Raw genomic sequence first — 24,548 nt, 5'->3', positions numbered from 1 at the left:
AATAAAGGCTATACTATGGAAATAATAATATAAAACTATACAAATAATAGAGAAGTTTTTCTTTACAAAATGTAATTCTAAAGCATATTATGGTTTCTAATTACAATTTCAATTAATAAAATGAACATGATTAGACGTTGGAATAAAACGTGCTAAATATTATTCAGATCTGAGGTATAAGGCTTTGCGTTCACGTCTCCAAATTTTTATTCACAATGAGAATTCAAGATAAAATACATTCTTAAAAAATGATTTCCAGCAACTACTTATTTTCAAATACAATGCATATCTGATATATTGAGTGCACATATTTTAATGAACATAATCCCTGATAATCTAATACAGTTATATATCATTTAGATTTTTGTCCTCTACATGCAAAACCCACCATTTCTATGTCACTTGATTGAATCCGTATCACTGGTATATTTGTTTGACTGAAAACATGAGATCTGGAGGTAGCCGTGGCTCTTCAGTGTGCTTCAGTCTCACCGGAGGATCTTGTGGTAGGGGTGCAGGTTCAGGGAGGACGTGAATGCCCGGATATCTGTTATCCCGCTGGCTTCGGCGAGATCGGACGAGGCGGGGAGGAAGATGAGCTTGGACACGTCTCCGTATGAGGAAGTCTTCGCTTCTGTATCCTGAGACTCTGGGGACGAACCGGACCGATCATCTCCATGGGTTTCCTTCTCTTTCTCTCCGAACCCAACCACCTGTTTGAATCACAGTGCAGCGATTTGATGGATGCCAACACGATTAGCGGCTTAGTTAGTTTGTAATGGCCCTTTTCTATCTTCATTTGGGAAAATACATTGATTCGTCAAATAAATAACATACATGTATGCTTAGTTTTCTACTGCTGGCGTGTCTGTGCTCCATGAAGAAAGACACCAGCTCATCTTTGGTGACATTCTTCAGGACTTCAATCTGTTGGGTAAAGCAAAAAAATAATGCAGAATAAAAAAGAAGAATAGTAAAGCACCAGGCTGATATAGATAATATTATACATAATGATCATTAAATGGCCAGCATTACAATTCTATATTAATTTGTTTAAATAAATTAAGAAAATAGCACCCATATAAATATTAGTTATTTTATACAGTACAAAAATCAAGAAAGTAAAGAAGAAAGGAATAGACAGAGATAGATAGAAAGATAGACAGACAGATGACTAGATAGGCAGATATAGATAGATAAATAAAATAAAACAACAACAATAAAGTTTGCAATGTTGCATAAATATACTGCATTAAATAAGAATGAAATAACACTAATACAAAAAAGGTTGGGTACATGGCATTACTAACTAACCAATTAATTAACTGAATGCTAAAACAAAAACACTGGTAATGTGGAATATATTTAAAAGTAAAATGAAAAACTTTGCAATGAGTATATAAAATACAATCTAAAATAAAATATTAACACTAATAAATGAGGCTGGGTATGAATATGTAAATAAATAAAATACCTACATACTAGTGCTGTCAAATGATTAGTTGTGATTAATCACATCCAAAATAATTAAATACAATATAATAACAATACATACACACACCATATATATATATATATATAAAAAAATATATATATATAAAAATTAAACAAAAACTTTTGACAGCACTGATACAAACAAACAAACAAATAAATAAATATATATTTTCTTAAATATATTGATGCATGTGTTTGTATTTATATTACACATATAAAAATTAAACAAAATCTTTTGACAGCACTAATACATACAAATAAATATATAAATATAAATATATAAAGTGATAAAGTGATAAGTAAAGCATGTGTAATAATAAAGAAAAGGAATATATGGACTGTTTGACTGTTTTCTCACTTCTTTATTGAGCCTGTCAAAGACATACTGCTGCGTGACCACTTCAAACCAGTTCCTGTCCACTTCGTCCCCGAGCTGCGTGTCTTCACACTCCTTCAGCTTGATCAGCGCCGTCACTTGAGTTTGAAAAGCCTCATCCGACAAGTTAACCATCTTCTCCCCGAAGCTGACTAGAAAAGCTTCGATTTTCCCTTCCACAAAGTCAGTGCTACGAGCAAGACACAAAAAGAAAGAGTTATTGATATGAACAAAGACAACAAACTAGGTAAGCGTCTAGTTTTGACCATAAATCTTGCCTGAACTTGGTGGCCTGGGTCTCGACGGTAACTGAGAAGCCAAGGACACCCGAGGTGTTTCTGCAGGACGGGTACACCTGATACCTGAAGAAGAGTCAAACAAGATCTGTGTTGTAGCGGAAATATTTAGACAGTCTGAAAGATGACGCTTCATAACTGACCCCAGAGTTTCCTTTGTCCTCAGGAAATCAAAGCAGGGTTCTTCCATGTGCATCTGATGAACAAAAAAATATATGATTTTAAGAAAGGAGGACAACACAGAGATGTTCTGTTTGAACAACAATGAAACTCACCACGAGCAGCTCCATCAGTGTGTGCTCTCGCAAGCTCTTCAGCCCCGTCTGGAAACAAAAAACACTTTAAAGTTAACATTTTGGTTTTTGTTTTTTGCACAGGACTGTTAACAGGCCGTTACCTGATAGTATACTGTGACTTCGGAGTTAGCGTCCGCTTTATTGAGCGATTGAACTTTACATAAGTGGTGTGTCTCTGGCAGCTCCACCACTCGGAAGAGGACAGGAGGTTCAGCCGGAGGAGCTTTATACTCGAGTTTCCTGGAAAACACCAGCATGTTGTATTTGCCAGTAATTAAATAGCATGAATTAATTATTTTTTAATTATAATATGAATTCTTAATGCTGGGGTGATGCCCCCTAAAAAAGTAGGACAAATTTTTCAGCTACCCCATAATCTGATTGCTTAAAATGTTGAATAAAGATAAAACCCAATACAGTTTACATTTATTAAATCAATGGACTGTTGTAAATCAAAAAAAAATCATTAATATTTTGATTTAATGCTTTATATTTTTTCTCATGAAATATATAAACAATTACTTTTTATTTTTCGTGAAATCAAAATGATTGTATGAATATATGAAAAATAACTATTGTAAGTGTACATTCTTGTAAATAAACTGAATAAAAAGTTTTACTTTGCTATATTTTCCACCAAAAAGTAATGATAATGTAGCAATCATTACATGTAACACGTTACCTAAACAATAACAAGTTGTAAATAAAATAAAAAAACACTCATTACATGTAGCTATAATATAAATAATTATAAAATATATAACATTTTAATTTAAGTACACATTTTGTAAACTAAAATTTTTTTTTTTTTTTATATTATAATATTTCCAAAAATAACCTGGCAATGTAACGTATATGTTTATATATTTTATAAATATACAGACTATACAGAAACTAAACAGAATTTATTTTATTGTACTTCAAAAAAAACAACCTTACAAAGCCTTACATCTATTAGCCTATCTAACAAACAGAAGAAGCCAACTTACTCTATAAAATACTGCAGAAATTCCTTTGACTCCTGTTTGTGCAAAAATCATACAAAAATCAACAATTACAGTGTAAATACATGTTTAAAATGAAATAAATCATCAATAAGACTCACGGCACTTGTGACGTTCCCTTGTATGAGTCCTTCCACAAATAACTCAGCCTTGAATCGATGCACAAAGTCCATGAGATCAGTCACACCGAGGTCGGCCATGATGGCTTCATACTTCTGCATCACAGACCAGCGATGGTGCTCCAGGACCTGCAGTCGAACATCTCTGAAACACAGGAAGTCAGCCTTCATCCGCGTCAAAGAATGTGAACGGAGTCTGAAATCTGCAGTTACCCACCTTCCAAGCCGATCTGGCTTAATGAGGACGATGTAGTAGTTTTTCTTCAGCTGCTCAGTGAACATGCTGAACACTTTTGGAGTGGTGCTAAAGTTGGCCAGGTGGTCCACGATCAGGTTCAGAAGCAACTGAAGGATTAAAGACAGGAGCTTTACTCTCAGAATCGGTTTGTTCAAACGAGTCAGACCGGTGTTACTACACAACTCACAGGCAGTTTGTGACTGAATCCTTTGAGTCTGATGAACAAGCCGTGGTCTCCAGGAAATAACATATACTCGAGTTGAGCAACTTCAGCGTCGTATGCCGGCTCCGCCAGATTATGAGCCAGAATGCTGACAAAGAGATCAAACAGGACCAGGCTGGGAGGGAAAAAAGACAATTCACGTGGTAATATTCCCGCCATGGAATGAAAAATATAATAATGGTCACTTTTTTTCTAGAAGATATAAACTCTACATTTTTTCTCGCAATTCCACATTTACATATTCTAGCGCTTACATATTCATATATTACATATTCCTCTAAATAATAGGCAATCTACCCATACATAACTATGGTTGTACCTGCACGAATGGTCATGTGATATGCGTTTTAGGTTGTGTACTGTAAACGGAGATCGTTTCTGAAATGCAGCGAAAACGCCGGTGTAGACGAGGATCGTTTTAATTTTAAAACGGTTTAACATGAAAAGTCACTAGTGTAACACTAGTGTTTTCTCTGAATAAAATAAAAATAAAAATGGTAACTGTGACTTTTAAATTTTACGCTTCAGACTTCTTTCTCAGAAAAAAAGCTTTTCCTCAGAATTCTAAGTTGGAATTTTGCAATTCCGAAATTTTTTCTTGGAATTCTGTGTTAAAATCTCGCAATCCTAAGTTTATATCTCAGGCCCCGTTGACACCAGACACTATTGCTTCTGTTATTGCTTGTTGTTTATTCATTACTCTGGAGTGTTCGAGGGCCAAAAAAAGAGGACTTTCGAAAACGGCGCAGACCTCATTTTATTTTGAAAACGTTGGCGTGGTTGACCATTTTTGCTCTGCGTATCCTTGTACCCATAGATCTGTATTAATAGATTCCTTATTCATTCGCAAAAAGATGCAGTTACTTTTTACAATTTTGTCTCGTGGTGGAAACAGGCTATTATATGTGGCAGGGATGGCCAGAAGGGTTTTGGGAGAGGATAATTAATTAAATGCGTTGAGAAACAACTCACTTTTTAGGAGATTCCTGTATAAATGGTGTCAGCAGTTGGAAGCGTGCATAAGCTACCAGAAAATACAGACACAACGATATAATCACCACTGTTACATAGTGTTTTTCTTAGCATGTTTCATAAGTTTGTCTTATTATGAAGGTACCTTTGGGTATCTTGAACTTGTTGTCCTTTCTGAACCAAAGACGGCCTCTCTCGTTGTCAATTATTTTGACGGGGAAATCCGTGTCAGGACAGTCTGATGTTTTGAGGGTGAAATCCGTGGCTGTGAACGGATAAGACCAGGCATGAAAAACTGCTGTAAAAGGAAGGATGAATGGTCATTTAATGGAATGGGATTAGAACTGACCTATAAACCTGTTCTCAGCTGGGAGGTGAAGGTCTGGGTTCAGAGGGAAATCTCCAGCCCAGAGATCACGGTATTCTTGTGGAATATCTGTGTAGGTAGAACACTTCCTTATTGAATATTCAATATTATTATTTAACGTTAAATCAAACTATGAAATTAACTAATGCATGGTATATTGGCGCCATATTGGTTCTCAGCTGATAGTGACATTTCCTCTATTTTTACAATAGATTTTTTGGTGTTGTATTTTGAATGTGTTTATACCAAATGTCTATTTTGAATGTTATTTAATAATTTAATTTTTATTTATTTGTGCAATATCACATTTTTATATATATTTATGCCCCATAACCGACAGTTTTTACTTGTAAGGCTTAATATTTATTTATTTTAATATTTATCAATATATTTATGCCACAACACCAAACTTTTTTTTTGGTCTTATTTATTAAACACCACCAACCTTTTTGTTTACTTTTTTAATTTTCTATATTTACACATCATCACCTTTCTTTCTTTTATTAATACATGACTAAAGTTTTTATCATTTTAAATAACTAATTCTATTTTTTTTTTTACATTTATTTAAACAAAAGAATATAAAATGCTACAATTGGCCATTTATCAGTTATTAAATTATCTCTGTATTCTCTTTTTTTTTGTTCTGTATTATTAGAGATGATTTTCTTTTTAGATTACCTTCAATACTGTACTGTGTCCCAAACCACTTCTCCTTTAGAGGACAGAGCCCATCATGCTCAGGTGACAGAAGTAATATATTGGCTGTTGCTGGAGTCAAGAGTGTCAAAGCAGCTGAGATGACCTTCAACCACAGATATATCAGATTAAAGATCAGAACTACAGACATAAAATGTTTAGCATGGAAAGCTCAGTGCAGTAGACAATAACATGCCTCTGGGTTATATTCAAACATCAGCTGGTCTCCACACAGGAAGTCCTCTTTTGGGAAAAGTTGCATGTTTTCACATATGTTTGCAGCAAACTCAATCGGTTCTGTCTGGTATAAAAAAATATAAAAATATAATGAAAAATGAAGTCCTGCTTCTGGTCTAACCAGTAAACGATTTTAGATGATTTTATGTCACCTGCTCCTGATAGTGAAACGCGTTGGCTTCAATCTTCTGGATTTCTTCATACATCCTGAAAAAAAGCCATAACCAAGAGTGTGTTTTTTGTTCTTGAGATTGGTGTCTCGGTTTCTGGGTTCCTTTTAAAACCACTAACACAAATAGACTTAGACTTAGATTTTTATTTTTTATATTATCATTATTCAGTTATATATATATATATATATATATATATATATATATATATATATATATATATATATATATATATAAAAAAAAAGATTAATATTGCTCTTCCTCTATTATATATATATATATATATATATATATATATATATAATGTTTAATATCAATATGGATTTATACTCATAAATAATTACGTATTTATTAGTATAAATATTTATTTATTAATTTGCTTGTTTATTCTTTCCTATTAATTGTAGCATTAATTTAGGTTTAATTCAGTTCATCATATTATTTATTTAAGTACAATGACTAAATGTTTTAATGTGTGATTTTAGCTCTAAAATTAAAATATAAAATACTCTCTTTCTTTCTTCTTTTTTATACTTTTAGTTTTTTGAGATTAAAGACACATATACATAAAATGATCAATTCAATTATGTTTGAATTTAACAATCAAATTAAATTAAATATGTTATTATATTTCTTGTTAATATGAATCTAAATCAAAACGAATTATCTTCAGAGGTTAATTTCTTCTTGAGAACCCTTTTTTCCCCACTGTATATCTTTCTATAAAATATATAGATAACACTAAATGTTGTCCTGCTGAATCAGGCTGTATGTTTGTAATGTTTAGATTCTCACCTCTGTTGAGGTCCAACGGACTGAAGCATCTTCAGATACTGAAATACTATATGAATGATCTACGACCACAATAAGACATCGAATTATTCCTTTTTAAAGAAGAACAAAAGTATTCAAAAAAAACAAGTAAGGATGGTAAGCGACCAGACATGAAGGGTTTTTCTTTTTCAAACCTGGAAGAACTTCTGGAAGCCCTCGTCACTCAAGGTGACTGAAACGCTGAAGATGGAGTAGGTGGCGTTCTGATCGAAACCCGACTCGCTGTTTCCTCCAAACAGACCCAGAGCCCAGCACCTTCATATACAGAGCATTGATTCATTAGTGTTCAGTTTAAATATTCAAATATGAAAAGAAAGCCAAACTCACTTCTTTCTGATTAAAGACAGTATACTTCCAGCTCCTTCGTGACCGACCAACCAGGAAATGTAATGCAGGGGTTTCACTCTACAACCCGCCAAACAAACATATTTTAATGCCATTAGCAATATGCAAACTTGTAGTATTGCGTAGTGTTGTCCTGGTTTAGAAGCTTGTTGGCCTCAGCAGGGTAAGACGCTTTCACGCGGTGGATAGATTTTGACAGCTGTCAGGATGTGTTACTGACCTGTAATGTTTGCCCTGAGGCGGAAGAGCCCAGCTGATGGTCAGCGCATGAATCTTTCGCACAGGCACCACTGTAAATGTCACACAAAGTTATGAAAGCTTCCAAACACCCATTTCAATTTATAAACCGCATCAGCAGACTGAGATTTGACAGAGTCATTCAGATAAAGACAAAATTGATAAAAGATAAAATAAATGCAATTATTTGGTTCAAATAAATCAAATAGAAAAAAAAAAAAATACTATGAATATAAATAGTATTAGTATTTATTATGTAGTTGTAAACTTGTTACAAATGTACATTTTATTGACAAACATACATTTGATGATTAAATATTAATAAAAAAACCAAATATAATATTTATTTTATACAATTTGTTTCAATGTTTACTAGTTTATTATTATTATTTACAAATTGTTTACTTTTCAAATATACATGACTGTAAATATAAATTTAATTCACAATAAATTAAATAAACATAATAAATTAAATAATGATTTTGTTTAATAATTTTTACAAATAATTATATATATAATTTTCATACTTTTACATAATTTATAGTTTTATAATAACTGTTTAGAGTATAAATTAAAATGATAATTTATTAAATACATATGAACAATATATTTTATAAAGTATTATTATATGAAATGTCAGTTTAGATTTAGATTATTTATATGAATAAATAATAATAATAAATAATAATTTAATTAAATACAAAATATAAATATTTCATAAATTTTAAATATAAAAACCTACATTAAATATTATCCATGTATAACTGTTATTTATTTTATTTTTTATAATGCTATTCAAATAATTCATATTTAAAATTTAATATTAGGGTATATATTACCTTTTAAAAAAAAAAAAAAATTAAATGGTAATTTACTTTCAATTGTAAAATGGCTTTTAAAGTGACAAAATCTATCAAACACAAAATCCATTGCCACCTCTGTAAAGCTTGTTGAAATCTGGAGTTTGAAATGGATCCTGAAGGTCTGAAAAATCAGCTCGTGGCTGGCCACTGTGAAAATACCAGAAAGGAAATGACATAAAAATAAACCCTTGTAAACATAGAAATAAAAAGAAATATGACTGTTTAACATACATACTTGTTTGGGACATTAACAAAGATCTCTCGCACCCATTCCTCCAGGTTATCAAGCGTGTCTATCAAGATCAAGTGTCCAGAATTAGACCCTCAGATGTTATGTTAAATGAATTAGACCACAAAACCAGTCAAAAGTGATTTATATACAGTCTGAAAGCTGAATAAATAGGCTTTCCACTGAAGTATGGTTTGTTATGACAAAATACTGAATAAAAAAAAAAAATCTAAATACTGAAAAATATAATCTTTAAAGTTGTCCGAATGAAGTTCTTATCAATGCATATTTCTAATCAGAAATCATGCTTCAATATACTCAGTGCAGGAAATTTACAAAGTACCTTCACAGAACACGATCTTTACTTAATATCCTAACAATTTTTGGCATTAAAGAAAAATCTATCATTTTGACCAATGCAATATATTTCGGGCTATTGCTACAAATAAACCCCAGCACCTTAAGACTGATTTTGTGCTCCAGGTTCACAAATATGAGACTGGTACTGTACATTAATTCTCAGATTACTCATTTATCCTCATTACCTTTGGACTGCACTGCGAGGGTCATGTAATGAGCAGAGTAATACCTCCTCCAGAACTCTCTCAGGCGCTCATAAGTGTCGATATTCCTCTCTCTGGGCTCGTTTTTCAGCGTCTGAGCATTTCCTGAAAAAAAAAAAAAAAATAAATAATATATATATATATATATATATATATATATATATATATATATATATATATATATATATATATATATATATATATATATATATATATATATATCAATCATTCTCATCTTTGACATCCCAGAAGGTTATGCGTGTGCTAGTAACATGGACTGACCCCAGAAGAACTTGCTCATCGGATGACCGGCTTTTGCTAGGCCTCCAAACAGCATCTCTTTGCGATTAGAGTCTAACGGCTGGGCCATCTGATACTCTGTTAGCAGGTCAAGAGAATTTAGCTGAATTACAGTTCATTATTTAAAAAAAACTGTTCACCCATAAATTAAAGTGTACTCCAAGCCATCCAAGATGCAGGAGAGTTTGTTTCTTCATCAGAACAGGTTTGGAGAAATTTAGCATTACATCCTTTGCTCCACTGCAGTGAATGGGTGCCGTCAGAACAAGTCCAAACATCTTAGTTTCTCCAAATGTTCTCATATGAAGAAATATACTAATCTTATATTCCAGATTACTGACCGCTGTCTACGGCCTCCACCTCCCGGTCAACCGCGTCAGGATTCATCAGGGGGCCGATAAAAAACTGCGCCCATCTGTGGGCAAAAAAAGCAAATGCAGATTATTAAAGACACAGTTCACGCTAAAATAAACAACGAGTTTTTTTTTTTCTCACCGGTCCAGTGCTTCTCTGAGGTACTTTCTTTGAACGTCAAACTTGAAGATGGTCCGCTCGCAGTCTGTGGAAGCGTTGTCGCTTCCTCCGTGCTTTTTCAGGAAAGCGTCAAAGCCGTTTTCGGCCGGGTATTTCTCACTACCCATAAAGACCACTGAGAAAGAGATTTTTATTTAATGTGAATAAAAAGAAAATAAAAAGGTACAAATAAAATGAACATCAAGCAACGCACTGTGCTCGAGGAAATGGGCGAGACCAGGTAGATCTGCAGGGTCACTGAAACTTCCCACGCTGATACAGAGCGCAGCTGCTGACTGAGATATAAGATATAAGACATACATTTTATATTTACTTATTTTTAAATATATATATATATATATAATAAAGAAAATATAAAAATATAATTCTACATGAATAAAGTAACTGTAAAAAAATGACAGCCACCTGTTTCTCAGAACGGCAATTTTTCTTCACCCCTTCACTGCATTTATTCACGCAACTGCTGTCTTCATTAGTGCTCTCACTGTCCCCTTCCTCTTCCTCACCGAGTCTTCCTCCTCTTTGGCAGCTGGCTCTCTGCTACTCTCTGACTGGGCGAGGTCTGATATGAGTAGTGCTTTGAGTCCATTGCTCAGCTCTATGTACCTGAAACAGGGTTCATTATTTCTTTTCAGACGATGCATGGCAAAAATAATATAAATAATATAATATCAAACATAATTCAATAATATAATATAAATCAAACATAATTCAAAAATAAAAATAGTAATACAACAATTCATTGCCTGATAAAAACAACAATTGATTTGAATTTTTTTTTAAAATATATATAAATAAAAACAATAAAAATAAACATAAATGAACAAAATAAAATCCTGTATACATTTATAATACACTTGATAATATAATATAATATGAAAATAAAAACAAATTAAATTAATAACTTTTATAACTTTATAGTGCATATTAAAATCTTTTTTTATTGATAACAATAACAATAAATTTCGTAACTCTATGTTCACATCTACATTTGATAATAAAACTAAATATAAACCAAATAACAAAATATTTATTTTATTAAATTATTTATATGACTCTTTATTAATAGTTACTCAACATTTAGAATTTTAATTTCATTGATACATTTGATTATTTAATCCGATATAAACAAGATGAACACTAATAATTGTCATAGCAGTAAGTATTCACTATAATTAAACCCATTTACTAAAAACATATTATAACATGTAATTATACATTATAATTATTGTTGTTGTTGCTGTCATTACAAACCATAAAACATAAGGAAATCTTAGGTTAAGTGAGACCTGTATTTTTTGGGGTCGCTCGGTGATTTGATTATTACAGGGTCACTGTGATCCTCTTCTCCGCCTGGAGCCGGTGGAGGTTCCCCGCTCTCTGGACCGGACACTTCACCGGCAGACCCACCGGAAGTTCTAGCTTTACTCGTCTGGGGCATTTGGACTCAAACAGTCTGCGTATAACAACTAAAACCTGTCACACGGTGTTCAAACACAGTAGATTTAACGTGACTGACACCTGTCACCACCTGTAACCACCTTTGGTCTATTAAATCTCCTGTAACGTTAGCTGCTAATCTCTATCTGGAACTGCAACATGACAAGCGTTGTGATTAAAACAAAAAAAAGATCTGCATATAATTAAGTACATACCAATGTTTCTGTTGGAGGTGGGATTACGGATGTTGCGCCGAGGTTAACGCTCTTGATGCGTACACCTAATACACTGAAATTTTATTGGCTGATGAACCGTGGCATAAAAAACAAGAACTAATCTGATTGGTCGAGCCAGCCGGCGCTACCGCGAATGAAAGATGAGCGTTGCATTTAGGAACAGGTTTGTCAGGCCCTTATATAATCCTTCAGACGTGTTGTTGAACTAAAACAAACTCTGTTTTGAAGAAATATAAATAGGTTTCGGTAATTGAAATGCAGCTGAAATAACACAACACACACACACACACACACACACACACACACACACACACACACACACACACACACACACACAGATAAGATTAACTTCACTTGAAGTTAAGCACAAGACAAAGACGTAAGAATCTGTTTTTGAATGAAGAATAAGAATAGGCTACTGTAATTAAAGCTCTTTATTTTGTAAATTGTGAGTTTGAAAGTTTTCATTTAATATAGTATACTGTATATGTGACCTATAACCATTCACTGTATGGGTTAAAATGATACATTTTCCTTTTAGGCCAAAAACCATTAGGATAAAATAACCATCAAAATATTTACTAAATTTACTGCTGTAAATAAATAAATTTTGGATTAGTAATATCACTATTAGGATTTAATTTGGACTTTTTTTCAGTATAAATGTTTTTTTTCAGCACTAGCAGATTCCCGATTTCCAAATAGGCCTAGTTGCCAAGTATTGCCCTATCCTAACAAACCATATATCTATCTATCTATCTATCTATCTATCTATCTATCTATCTATCTATATATATATATATATATATATATATATATATATATATATATATATATATATATATATATATATATATCAATATATATCAATATAATATCAATAACAACTGGCCATCAGCATAACGTACATACAGTAACAGACATGGCACATAAATATTACCTTTATTATATGTGATTTGTGCTTTTATTGTTACAAATTGCATCTAAAAGTAACATTCACAACTGTACAATCACTGTACGCCCCAGTGCAAATTGTCTACAAATCAAAATACACTGACAGCAAAGGTACAACTAGCCTATATATATATATATTCCAGCAGCATAAAAATAAATATCTACTCAAGGAAAACAAAAAGTGGCCTATGGCATCGGAATTAAAAATATCTCATTTCGAATAATTTTCGACTATAGTTACATAAAACACTCGTACGTCACTTGATAAAAATCCAAAGTAGATTATACACACACGAACCCACGAGGATTTGCTACAAGTTTCTGAAATATAAAGACATCCTGGCACGAGTTCACGATATATCTCGACGTTCCGCTCGAGGTTTTTGAGCGAAGACGACTATCCTTCGAACGTCACCTGACTATGAAATGTGCTGATTGTGTTCGGTCTATTATTACACACAACTGTTACATGTGGTTTCTGACAATACTAAGTTTAACATGAATTCGATATCATATTTTTTTTTTTTGTGTAAGACATGAATTTTATTTAGCGTACCTAATCATGAAGTTAATAAACGTCACTTTTTTTTTTCTCTCTCTCGACATAAAGACAGCTAAAGCAAGTGCCAGCGGTTCGTAGATGGAGTCCAACGTGCGTCTGCTTCTGATCCAATCAAATCAAAGCATCGAAACCACCCCGAAAACTGCATAATGGCCTCTTTGCAAAAGTCTGAGTTTATTTGTGTGCCTTTTAACAAAATATCCACCATTTTACTTTCACTAATGGGATAGTTCACCCATTTTGTCATTTTACTCATTCGCGTTGCTCCAAATCGGTGCGGTCCGAACCAGCACTTCCATAGTAGTACAACTGTTTGGTTAACAACTTCTTTTGTTTTTAACAAACGGAGAGAGATAGTCATACAAGTTTGGTACAACTTGAGAATGAGGTAAAAAGCGACAGAATTTTTACTTGTTTTGCGTGAACTATCCTTTAAAAGTACTCGTATACTACACTCAATATATAATTCATAAGATTATTAAGATTGTGCCATAACAGATTGTGTTTTAAATCTAGTTTCGGCAGTGAACACTGAAGTTCTGAGAGCCAAGTAGTAGTTTTTGTGCTTTGCTCTAGTCCCTGCTTTGAGTTTCCTATGGACTGATTAAGTTCAAAGTGTACTATTATTACTGAACTACTTCACGTGTTTGACAGCTACAAACAAACAAGGGTGCGTTTCCCGAGGCATTGTTAGCCAACTGTGGTCGCATGTTCAGTCGTTATCAACGTAATTCAACGATTCGTTTTTTTCCCCATACCGTGGTTCCTACGAACAGCATCGAAACTCTCTTCCTGTGGTTAGAAGCATAGATTATTGTTACAATGTTGCCTTAATGTATATACAATATTTTGTATCTATTTGTGCTTAAATGCGTACGGGAACCCTGGAGGGCGCTGCAAAAGGAAACAAGCGATGAATCGTATATAAAAAAAAAACCCAAAAATTAAATAGTTAAGATGCTACGGTTGTGGAAAAATTACACTGTAAAAAAATGTTGTTTCAACTTAATAATATGTTACCTGGCTGACTTAACTTAAATATTCCAGTTGTCGCTTACATTAACATGCAATTTCAAGTTGACTAAACTAAACATTTTAAGTCGGACGTAGGCAGAGTTACATTGTGGAGAAGTACATTTTAAGTTAATTAAATAGTGTGTTCACTTGATTTTAAAATAATGAACAGGGTTCTGTGTGTAAATGAACTATAAACTAATTGATTATTTAGCAGAAGTTTACTCCACTTCCGGTGTGCGACGGCATTAACGGCAATTCTATACTGTTGATAAATAAAATGACGCAACCACGTTACTACGATTTTGTCACTGGCAAGTTACGTTTTTTCTAACGATGCATCGCACTATGAAACGCACCCCAGGTTGGTTCCAATCGCCATTAAAACAGAACATCAAACAACATCGGACCCGCTGCTGATAAGTGATGAGTTGAGATGGAAATCAGCAACAGTTCTGAGGTAGCTGGGGCGGCTTATCGGTTAGCCGAGTGGTTTTGGCACCGGTGACCACGGATGGATCCGTATCGACTCTCTCCGACATCTTCACGCAGATAATGTCAACTAAGCGCTCGAATACTTGTCTGACGTTAATGTTCTCCTTGGCGCTGGCTTCGTAGTACTCAAAGCCTGCGAGAAGAAATCAGAAGAAATCAGATCAAAAACCAACGCATCAGATAAAGGCTGGACGCGTGCGTGACTTACCTAACTGGTCGGCCAAGTGTTTCCCCTTCTCGAAAGGCACCACCCTCTCTTCATCCATGTCACATTTGTTCCCAACTAATATCACCTGAGCGTTATCCCAAGAATAAGTCTTAATCTGCGTCGCCCTGAAAGGAAAAGGGCATTTACGGCACTTAACTTCATTGGTGTATAAACCCACCTGGTCTCATGGCTTAAACGGTGGTTGGTTGGTGCACTTTTTAGCGAGACACGGAATGATTCAGTTTGCAATTAGACAAGGAATGATTCAGTTTCCAATTGGACAAGGAATGATTCAGTTTCCAATTGGACAAGGAATGATTCAGTTTCCAATTAGACAAGGAATGATTCAGTTTCCGATTGGACAAGGAATGATTCAGTTTCCAATTAGACAAGGAATGATTCAGTTTCCAATTGGACAAGGAATGATTCAGTTTCCAATTGGACAAGGAATGATTCAGTTTCCAATTAGACAAGGAATGATTCAGTTTCCAATTGGACAAGGAATGATTCAGTTTCCAATTGGACAAGGAATGATTCAGTTTCCAATTAGACAAGGAATGATTCAGTTTCCAATTGGACAAGGAATGATTCAGTTTCCAATTAGACAAGGAATGATTCAGTTTCCAATTAGACAAGGAATGATTCAGTTTCCAATTGGACAAGGAATGATTCAGTTTCCAATTAGACAAGGAATGATTCAGTTTCCAATTGGACAAGGAATGATTCAGTTTCCAATTGGACAAGGAATGATTCAGTTTCCAAAAGAAATGAACTCTGACATCTTTTATTCCTTTTCACACAAATTGACCGAGCTTCGATTAATGAAGCGCAATTTTTGCTTGATTACTTGAGGAATATCATGCTATGACTACAATAATAATATGCTGAGATATTTGAAAACCGATGCTTTTGAACGGTAGAGTCACACAGCTTCTTATCCATGGGTTTTCATAGATAGTAGGTTTGCTCGGCAGCTCACGGAGTACAGAGATGTACTTGAGAGCTCCGGTTCAAATCACGGTTCGACAAAACAGTTCAAATCTGTTTAAAAGGAAGCTGAAATGGCACGGATGCATCAGTCTAGGATATTTCAATTCTGAACCATTTCTCTGTAAAACCGTGGAGAGATGTGCAGTAAAGCACGTAAAAACAGTGTTGCACAGAGGTACGTATTTTTAAGAGACCAGGTTGGTATATTAAAGCTGCTCACCAGTCCTGCACTGCATTGAAGGACTCTTCATTTGTAATGTCGTACATGAGGATAAAGCCCATGGCTCCTCTATAGTAAGCTGTAGTAATAGTTCTATACCGTTCCTGTCCCGCCGTATCCTATAAACAACACAGATAATCACAGATTCGCTGATTAGGAATATCATCATATGCTTTAGATACCATCAGAACTATATGAAGAAAAGCTTTGCAGTGGCAGTGAATTGGTTTTTGGGATTTTGAAGCCCTATAAAGTGCATCCATCCATCATAAAAAGTCCTCCACGTGGCTCTGGAGTGTTAGTAAAGGCCTCCTGAAGTGAAGTTACGCGTTTGTGAAAGAAAAATATCCATATTTTCTAAGGTTTTATAAAGAAAACCTAGCATAGCGCCTTTAGAGGAAAACCATTCTCCTCTAATCTTACATCAAACTCCTCCAAAATGTTTAGTGAACATGAACAGTGAAATCTAGAGATTAGTTTATAAAGGTTTGGGCTTCCGTTATAGCTTAATAGAGCCAGGACATTTTTTATATAACTCCGACTGTAAATCATGGGTAAACATTGTCACCGAAACAAGCAGTCAATAACATTAGGTTTATTATTATTGCGCGCTGCGGTTTTATTGTCTACCACATTTATTGCCCAAGCTCTTTAAATTCTGTTTAGCTGTCAGTGTTTTAATCCGCTGGAAAAAAGTAGCTAATTCCAAACTTACAATTTGTGCATTTTTACAGTATTAATTTATACATTTTAATACAAATATAAAATAAAAATATTACATTATTTTTATATATTTTTATTAGTTCATCATAAATGCTATAATATCTTAATGCATTAATTTTATTTTATTTTTGTAATCAAATAAAAAAACAAAAAAAGTCTTATTTTACGTTTCTATTTCTGGAAAGTTAAAGATGAAATACAAACCTTGGAGGCATCGCTGTGTATAACAGCGTACATGACCTTCAATGCTCTATAAATTCAACCAAACATGAGGAGGACAGACTAAATGAATGGTTTGGTTGCAATTTCTCTATTTTAGTCCCGTCTTTATTTAAAGCCCATTTTGTTTTGTTCCACTTGGCGCCGGTTTCCCTTCAGCTGTTTCGAACGAGAGCCTATTTTTAACTCCTCTCGATCAATACACCCAGATTATGAATTATCGCAAACTGTGGCTGTGTCATACTTGTCACCCGGAGCTCTGGTGTGCTTTCGAACTCTCTTCCCACCCCTTCTCACCCTCAGGGGCCGCTTTAATTGGCTATGAGGATCTCTTTCTGCCAGGGAGCAGTATGGAGTGCTGCTTCCATGACAACCGGCATCGATGATGCATGTGGGGGGAAAAAAAAGAAGGCGCTTGCTTTCTTTTCCTCCGGAAAAAGATGGCTCTCATTCACAGCCTGCTTGAAGGTGGTTGTGGATGATAAAGGACGCGCACTTCACATAATACGGCAGGATGCAGTTCGGGTTTAACGATGCCAGCCAATCACATTAGAACAACTAACAAGCTGCGGCTAAAAATAACCTCGTTTTCATTCACATATTACATTATTATGCATTTGATTGCACCGTTATGCCTGCTCCAGCACTCACCCATATCTGGAGCTTCACTCTCTTGTCGTTCCGGTAAACCGTCTTCACTTTAAAGTCGATGCCGACCGTGCTGACGAATGAGTTGCTAAAAGAGTCATCTGCGTATCTGAATAAAAAACTGGTCTTTCCTACACTGCTGTTGCCAATAATCAGGAGTTTGAACATGTAGTCGAAGTTCTGATCAGATCCATCTCTCTGCCCAAAGCGTTGATCTGCTTTCGCCATCTGTGGGAATAAATAAACAGAGACAAGAGAATAAATACCTGTATCAACCCTGTTACTGGTACTGAGTAGGTACTGAGAATATAAATAAATAAAAATAAATATTATACACACTTAATAATTTAAAAGAAAAGGTGTCAGCCCTGTTACTATACATATAAAACTATACATATATACTCTGAGTACATATGTTTAGCTTTATATATATATATATATATATATATATATATATATATATATATATATATATATATATATATATATATACATACACATATATACATATATATATATACTATATATATATATATATATACACACACATATATATATATATATATATATATATATATATATATATATATGTGTGTGTGTTATACAGATGATAAATAATATTTGCATTTATATTTATTTATATAAATATTTCTATTTATTCTTTATTATTTGCATTAAATTATATAAACTCATGTTAATTTATTGTTTTTAAGTAATTTAATTTATTAATTTTTATTGGTTAAATAAAAGTAATTAAATTATTCATTTTCTTTTTTTGTCACAAAATACTTTAATTTAAAAACTATTTTATGTACACACACACACACGTGTTAAATCTCAAATAAATTACAGACATCAGTACTAATGTACAAAATACAGTAAATACTAATGTCCACCCTGTTAATTAATTATAAAATAATAATAATAATAATAATAATAATAATAATAATATATTTTCATAATATGAATAAATAAAATACATTTTAATAAGCACATAAATGTCAAGCATAAAATATGTGAATTAAAAAAAAAAAACAAAAAAAAACAAGACCACCAGCTGTGGTCTATGTATCATCAAAACAAGTCTTGAATGATGCATATGCCAGCGCATAATTTCAAGCCTTCGTTTCGTATTACGGTGATTTGTTTGGCAGGAACACCGTTAAAGCGTCGCGCAATCAACATAACAGGTTCAACTACAAGAGACGTTCGTCAGCTACATCCATTCACAAGCACGGACATCATTGCATAACCACGGGACGCTATTTCGACCGCGCAAACACACGAGCTCATTCATAACTCTCACGGAGACATTAACGACATCCTGACGGGACGACATTCGCCGACAAACATCCACAAACGACAGGCAGCCGTCAGTTAACGGCACACGACGGAGAAGCTCACCTCGGATGCAAGCGCGGCTCTCGTCTGCTTCTCTTCTAGGTGGGCGTCTGTGGACGCTGCAGCACCTGACGACGCCGTGAACGCGTCCTAAACGCCTGCTTTTACGCGCGCGTTATCGCGTATATTAGCGAAGGACGGCGGTTTTGTGGAGGTTTGTCGACGGGTTTGTTTGAAAGCGCGCTGTGTGCACGGCAGGGCGGGGCAGCCGGCTCTAATTCGGTCTAATTCAGCGCTCAGTGTAAACGATTCAAATCGGATTGGGAACGCGCGGCGGCCCCCAAAAATATTAAAACGCTTCGGCATTAACAAACGAAGTGCCATGGCATTAGAGATCAAAATGCGACCCGAAAATAAAATAAAAGCCAATCAATCAGGCTGTCGGTAATTAAATAAATGAATAATGAAGTAGCGTAGTGCATGGGCATTTTAAACAAGCATTTTTTTTACAAAGGCTTTTAATTAAATGTTTGCTGATAAAACAGTACTGTCCAGTTACTACAAATTTAGGAGGCTTTTACCATTTTCAACTAAAATCGGATAACTTCACGTGAGTTCTGGTCATAGATTTTTTGGGGGTCAAAGTGAAACTTTTTCGAAATTTTATCATCTGTGTTATCTGCAAAAATGGCTGTAACGGGTAGAGAAAATATCGAAAGCTAACTTTGCATTGAATTTTCTACTTTTTAGATTTTTGTTTCGAATTTGTAAAAATGGTCATAAAGTGCGCGTGTCGCTGTTTCTTCACAACGCCGCCACCTACTGGCCTGGAGCGCTGCTTTTTTTAGTTTTGTTTTTAGCACTTCATCGACATGTAAACAGATGCACTGGCAAGATTTTGCGAGCACCAAAAATAAATACAATTTTTTTAAAAATCTCGTCGCTCCTGTGAATTAATTTTATTAATGATGCGACTCTTAACAACAAGATTACATTTGACTGGAATTCTCAGAACAATGGTAAATGTAATCACGGGAGGCAAAAGTGGTTTCCCAAATTGAAATATTTTTAAGAATGTAATTTAAAAAAAAAAAAAAATATATATATATATATATATATATATATATATATATATATATATATATATATATATATATATATATATTTTTTAAAGGAACAGGATGCTTCTTGAATATAAATGCAATTAAAGGGCGTTTTAAAAAAACAATTTGCTAAAATTGAATTTTGACAACATTAACAACTTAGCTCAGAATTTGCGCACTAAGTCTCAAATGCAATTTAAAATTAAGTTTGTTACCATTCGAGCAAACTTCACGAATCCACAAAAAATGCGGTCAGTTGGTTAATAGTCAACAGCGGAATGACAACGAAAAGTCGGTTTTGAGAAATTCAGTCATCATTTGCACGTCGCTTATATATTTGGTTTTCAAATATGTATACAAAACCAGGTGCATAAATACCGCCAAAGCGTAAAGCTTTATTACGAACACAACCGCGATGGATATACAGGAACATTACTGCATGCTGCTTGGGTCCTCAGGGCCTTTCAGTCTATTTGTGGATCTCACTCACCAGGCTACAGGTGTGTTCATCTCAGTGGAGAAGGAAGAAAGACGGCCATAACTCCTTAAACGGATCTAAATCCAGTAACACTATACGTAAGGAAGAACCAAGTACGCCGTTTCCGAAAGAAACGGATGCGTAAGCATCTACAATACGACTTTTAATTTGCTGGAAACATACGGCATAAATAAGTTTCCTTTTTTGGATTTTTAAGCACAAAACGATCACACAATATTTCGTGCCCAACGCTAATCAGGACAGAATCAAAATCTGCATACACAGTAGCAGATAACCATGATGTTTAATATTCATACATCATGCCATATCTAACTCGAATCTACCGAAAGGCAACGCACATCTTCTCATCTGGCTGCAAAAGCCTCCGTACATAGTTACAGAGCGCTTCCTTCAAGGCAACAGTCCACGTGAAGAAACATATCAGTATTATTTCGTAGTGAGCGCAGGTCCAACGCCGCTCTGCTCTAGTTCTGCGATCACAGACATGTGTTTAAACTCCGCCGGTTGGTGGTTGAAGGTCTCGACCAATCGGAACGTCTCGAGCCGCTGCGATCCGTAAAACAGCTGCACCTGATTGGCTAAGCACTGCGCCTGGTGGACAGTCTGAAAAAGTAAAAAAAAAAAAACCATTAAAAATCGCACAGACCGTTTTTTTTGTATTTGGTAACAATTTAACTTACCACAAATTTGCTATCCATCTCAGCGGTCATCAGCACAATGTCTTTGTCCTTTTGCAGGTCCGTATAGTGGTATAAAATTAGATGGCTGGGTGCATTTTCTCCCATTGTCTGAAATACAACTCGATTTCAGCAGCTACGCCAACAGCAGTGGGGAACGGATATTAAATATTAATAATAATAATACCTGAACATTGATTAAAGATGTGAAGTGCAGTTCACGACCAGCCCACTGGCCCACAAAAAACTCATAGCCCTCCTTCTGGGGCAGAGCGTACAGAAACTGCAAGAATACACGATCAGTTATTATATATCTGTAAATCACACCATTAAATACCATTAGTATGAAGATTACACTTTCTGGTAACGCTCGTACATAAGGATGGGAATCATTACAAATAAATTAAGTGATTTGTTCGGGAATCAAAGTACACTCGCTGTGTCTGATTCACTAAAAAAAGAACTTACTTAAAGTGATTCATTTTAAAATCAGACCGGTTCATCTCTAATGAATGAGCGGTTCACTCATTCAGGTACTGCGTTTGATTCACTAAATAAGAACTTAAATTAAACACCCTAATGAATCACTTTAATGCATCACACTACACTGGTAATTCATCAAAAACAACTCCCTTGTTACATTGATTCACTCGGGAATTGGACTACGCTGGTATATTTGATTCATTAAAAAGACGGGTTTGAAAAACGGGCCAGTATCTACCGCCACCAAGTGGACCTTTAGCATTTTGCAGGGATATATATGATATAAGTGTAAGAACATGCTTACTGTTGGGCAAGATGCGGCACGGCCAAAAATAACGTCAAATGTTGAGCCCTAAAACAAAGAATTACAAGGTCATTACTCTTGCGTAAAACATACATCTGAAATGTGACTGCTTATTGCAATAAATTGAAATGCTTTAAAAAAAAAAAATAAAATATATATATAAGTAGAGTGATAAAACAACTCACTGGTATGTGGCACTGATCGTGTCTTTCTTTGAGAAGTACTGCATCCAAAGCTGTATACAGAAAATTTGGTGGTGGTCTATTTAACATTTATATATATTGTGTTACAGTACAATCTAACTTCATGTTAAAGATCATTGCACACTAAGGCCGAAATGTTCGTACATTTAATAAACATAAATATGACTTGTTGTGTCAATCATGTTTACATACTGCCTCCAAAACTTTCGTCCATCATAAAAAATAAAATAAAATAATAATAATAATAATAATAATAATATATATAGAAAATATATATAATTTTTTATTATATATATATATAAAAATATAATTTTTATCATATATATAAAAATATATATAATTTTTATCATATATATAAAAAATATATATAATTTTCATCATATATATAAAAAATATATATAATTTTTATTATATATATAAAAAATATATATAATTTTTATCATATATATAAAAATATATATAATTTTTATCATATATATAAAAATATATATAATTTTTATCATATATATAAAAATATATATAATTTTTATTATATATATAAAAAAATATATATAATTTTTATCATATATATAAAAAATATATAATTTTTATTATATATATAAGAAATATATATAATTTTTATATATATATATAAAAATATATATAATTTTTATTATATATATAAAAAATATATATAATTTTTATTATATATATAAAAAATATATATAATTTTTATTACATATATAAAAATTTTGATTTCCTGCATTTTTGCATTCGCAGCAAGCATTTTGATAGGAAAGAATGATGAATATGAGACAACTCATACAGTATTTTCTGCCTTCGGTGTGCAAGAACCGTAAAAAAAAAAAACAAGTCGTTTTAGTAATATTCTTCCTCTTACCTCTGCAATGTCAGCTCCAGATTTCTCCTGAACCATATCAAGGTTAAGAATAGACCCTAAAGTCTATAAAATACGACAAAATAAAAACAAAAGACCCAAATGATAAACCGTAAATATCTAATTTAGCATTTAAACATGAATGAGGTAACTAATAGCTTACCTTATCTTTGGTGAAGCCCCCGGGTCCTGCCTCACCACGCTATAAACAAAACAAAAAGGGCAAATTAACCCACATATTTCACTGTATTATTTAAAAATGCTTATTGCATTATCATATATCGCATTTACTAAAAATAATAATGTGTAGTTAAATTATATAATAAAATAAAAAGTTTAATTAATTACACAATAAATACCATTTTCCAAACACAGTGAGGCTACAAATAGGCACCTAAAGGTGAAAATCATCACCTCTTTCTCCATGTACTTGACGAACTCCGCTTGTCTGGACTGCCCCAGCGGCTCCGTCTTCACCTCACCGCGCTTCTCCAGCCGGGCTTTATACTCCTGAGGTTTCGAGCTGGTGTTACAGCACTACACGTGTTAGATCAACGCCTGACAGCTTATTTATTATCAGCGTTTGACGGCCGCTCACCTCCGCAGTTTCCTGATCTTCTCTTCATATTTGCTGTAATACGGATTTTCCTCCAGCTCCGGTTCTTTCTTCATGGAGAACGCCCTGAACTGAGACGGCACGAGTCCCGGGATCAGCGGGCGGATGCCAGTGGCTCTGACCGCCAACATCCCTCGGTACAAACATGACATTTGTACCACAGCCGCCGCCATCTTTTCCCCGTCCCACATCTATGAGTGTCCGGGCGGAACCAAGTTTTAAATAGACACAGAACATATTGGTTCCTACACTAAAAATGTGTGTATGGATTGATTTTTTTATGATTACGTCCTAATACAAAATTATGGTTAAAACTGTACATTAAATGCATAGATAGAGC

At 34.0% G+C, this 24,548-nt stretch overlaps 3 protein-coding genes across 3 annotated transcripts; all 3 read right to left on the bottom strand.

Annotated features, from left to right (window-relative positions):
- Window positions 1-191: 191 nt before the first annotated feature.
- Window positions 192-12,127, bottom strand: nrd1b (nardilysin b (N-arginine dibasic convertase)). Its single transcript, XM_043222441.1, is given in 32 exon segments — window positions 192-713; window positions 838-927; window positions 1,853-2,060; window positions 2,149-2,232; window positions 2,310-2,362; window positions 2,442-2,489; window positions 2,564-2,702; window positions 3,452-3,483; window positions 3,568-3,730; window positions 3,803-3,930; window positions 4,011-4,161; window positions 5,019-5,070; window positions 5,164-5,283; window positions 5,368-5,454; window positions 6,067-6,190; window positions 6,281-6,385; window positions 6,474-6,528; window positions 7,287-7,345; window positions 7,460-7,580; window positions 7,653-7,730; window positions 7,891-7,960; window positions 8,844-8,917; window positions 9,006-9,063; window positions 9,545-9,667; window positions 9,845-9,940; window positions 10,204-10,277; window positions 10,358-10,511; window positions 10,590-10,671; window positions 10,802-10,903; window positions 10,906-11,002; window positions 11,686-11,852; window positions 12,052-12,127. Coding segments are annotated over 31 exon segments (3,204 nt in total). The 5' UTR covers window positions 11,838-11,852; window positions 12,052-12,127; the 3' UTR covers window positions 192-488.
- An 868-nt stretch (window positions 12,128-12,995) lies between these two features.
- rab3b (RAB3B, member RAS oncogene family) lies at window positions 12,996-19,818 on the bottom strand. Its single transcript, XM_043222442.1, has 5 exons — window positions 19,510-19,818; window positions 18,109-18,333; window positions 16,516-16,634; window positions 15,306-15,430; window positions 12,996-15,230 (listed from the first exon to the last, which is right to left on the bottom strand). The coding sequence occupies exons 2-5, from the start codon at window positions 18,331-18,333 to the stop codon at window positions 15,046-15,048; spliced, it is 654 nt and encodes a 217-aa protein (XP_043078377.1). The 5' UTR covers window positions 19,510-19,818; the 3' UTR covers window positions 12,996-15,045.
- A 1,106-nt stretch (window positions 19,819-20,924) lies between these two features.
- On the bottom strand, window positions 20,925-24,416 carry atpaf1 (ATP synthase mitochondrial F1 complex assembly factor 1). The gene is given in 9 exon segments (XM_043222443.1): window positions 20,925-21,651; window positions 21,729-21,836; window positions 21,913-22,008; window positions 22,513-22,560; window positions 22,694-22,747; window positions 23,596-23,658; window positions 23,756-23,794; window positions 24,007-24,115; window positions 24,191-24,416. Coding segments are annotated over 9 exon segments (903 nt in total). The 5' UTR covers window positions 24,400-24,416; the 3' UTR covers window positions 20,925-21,474.
- Between the last annotated feature and the right edge of the window lie 132 nt (window positions 24,417-24,548).

This window comes from Puntigrus tetrazona, chromosome 22, assembly GCF_018831695.1.
Source record: "Puntigrus tetrazona isolate hp1 chromosome 22, ASM1883169v1, whole genome shotgun sequence".
In the NCBI taxonomy this organism is placed as follows: Eukaryota; Metazoa; Chordata; class Actinopteri; order Cypriniformes; family Cyprinidae; genus Puntigrus; species Puntigrus tetrazona.
This window is presented reverse-complemented; position numbering and strand designations above follow the sequence as displayed.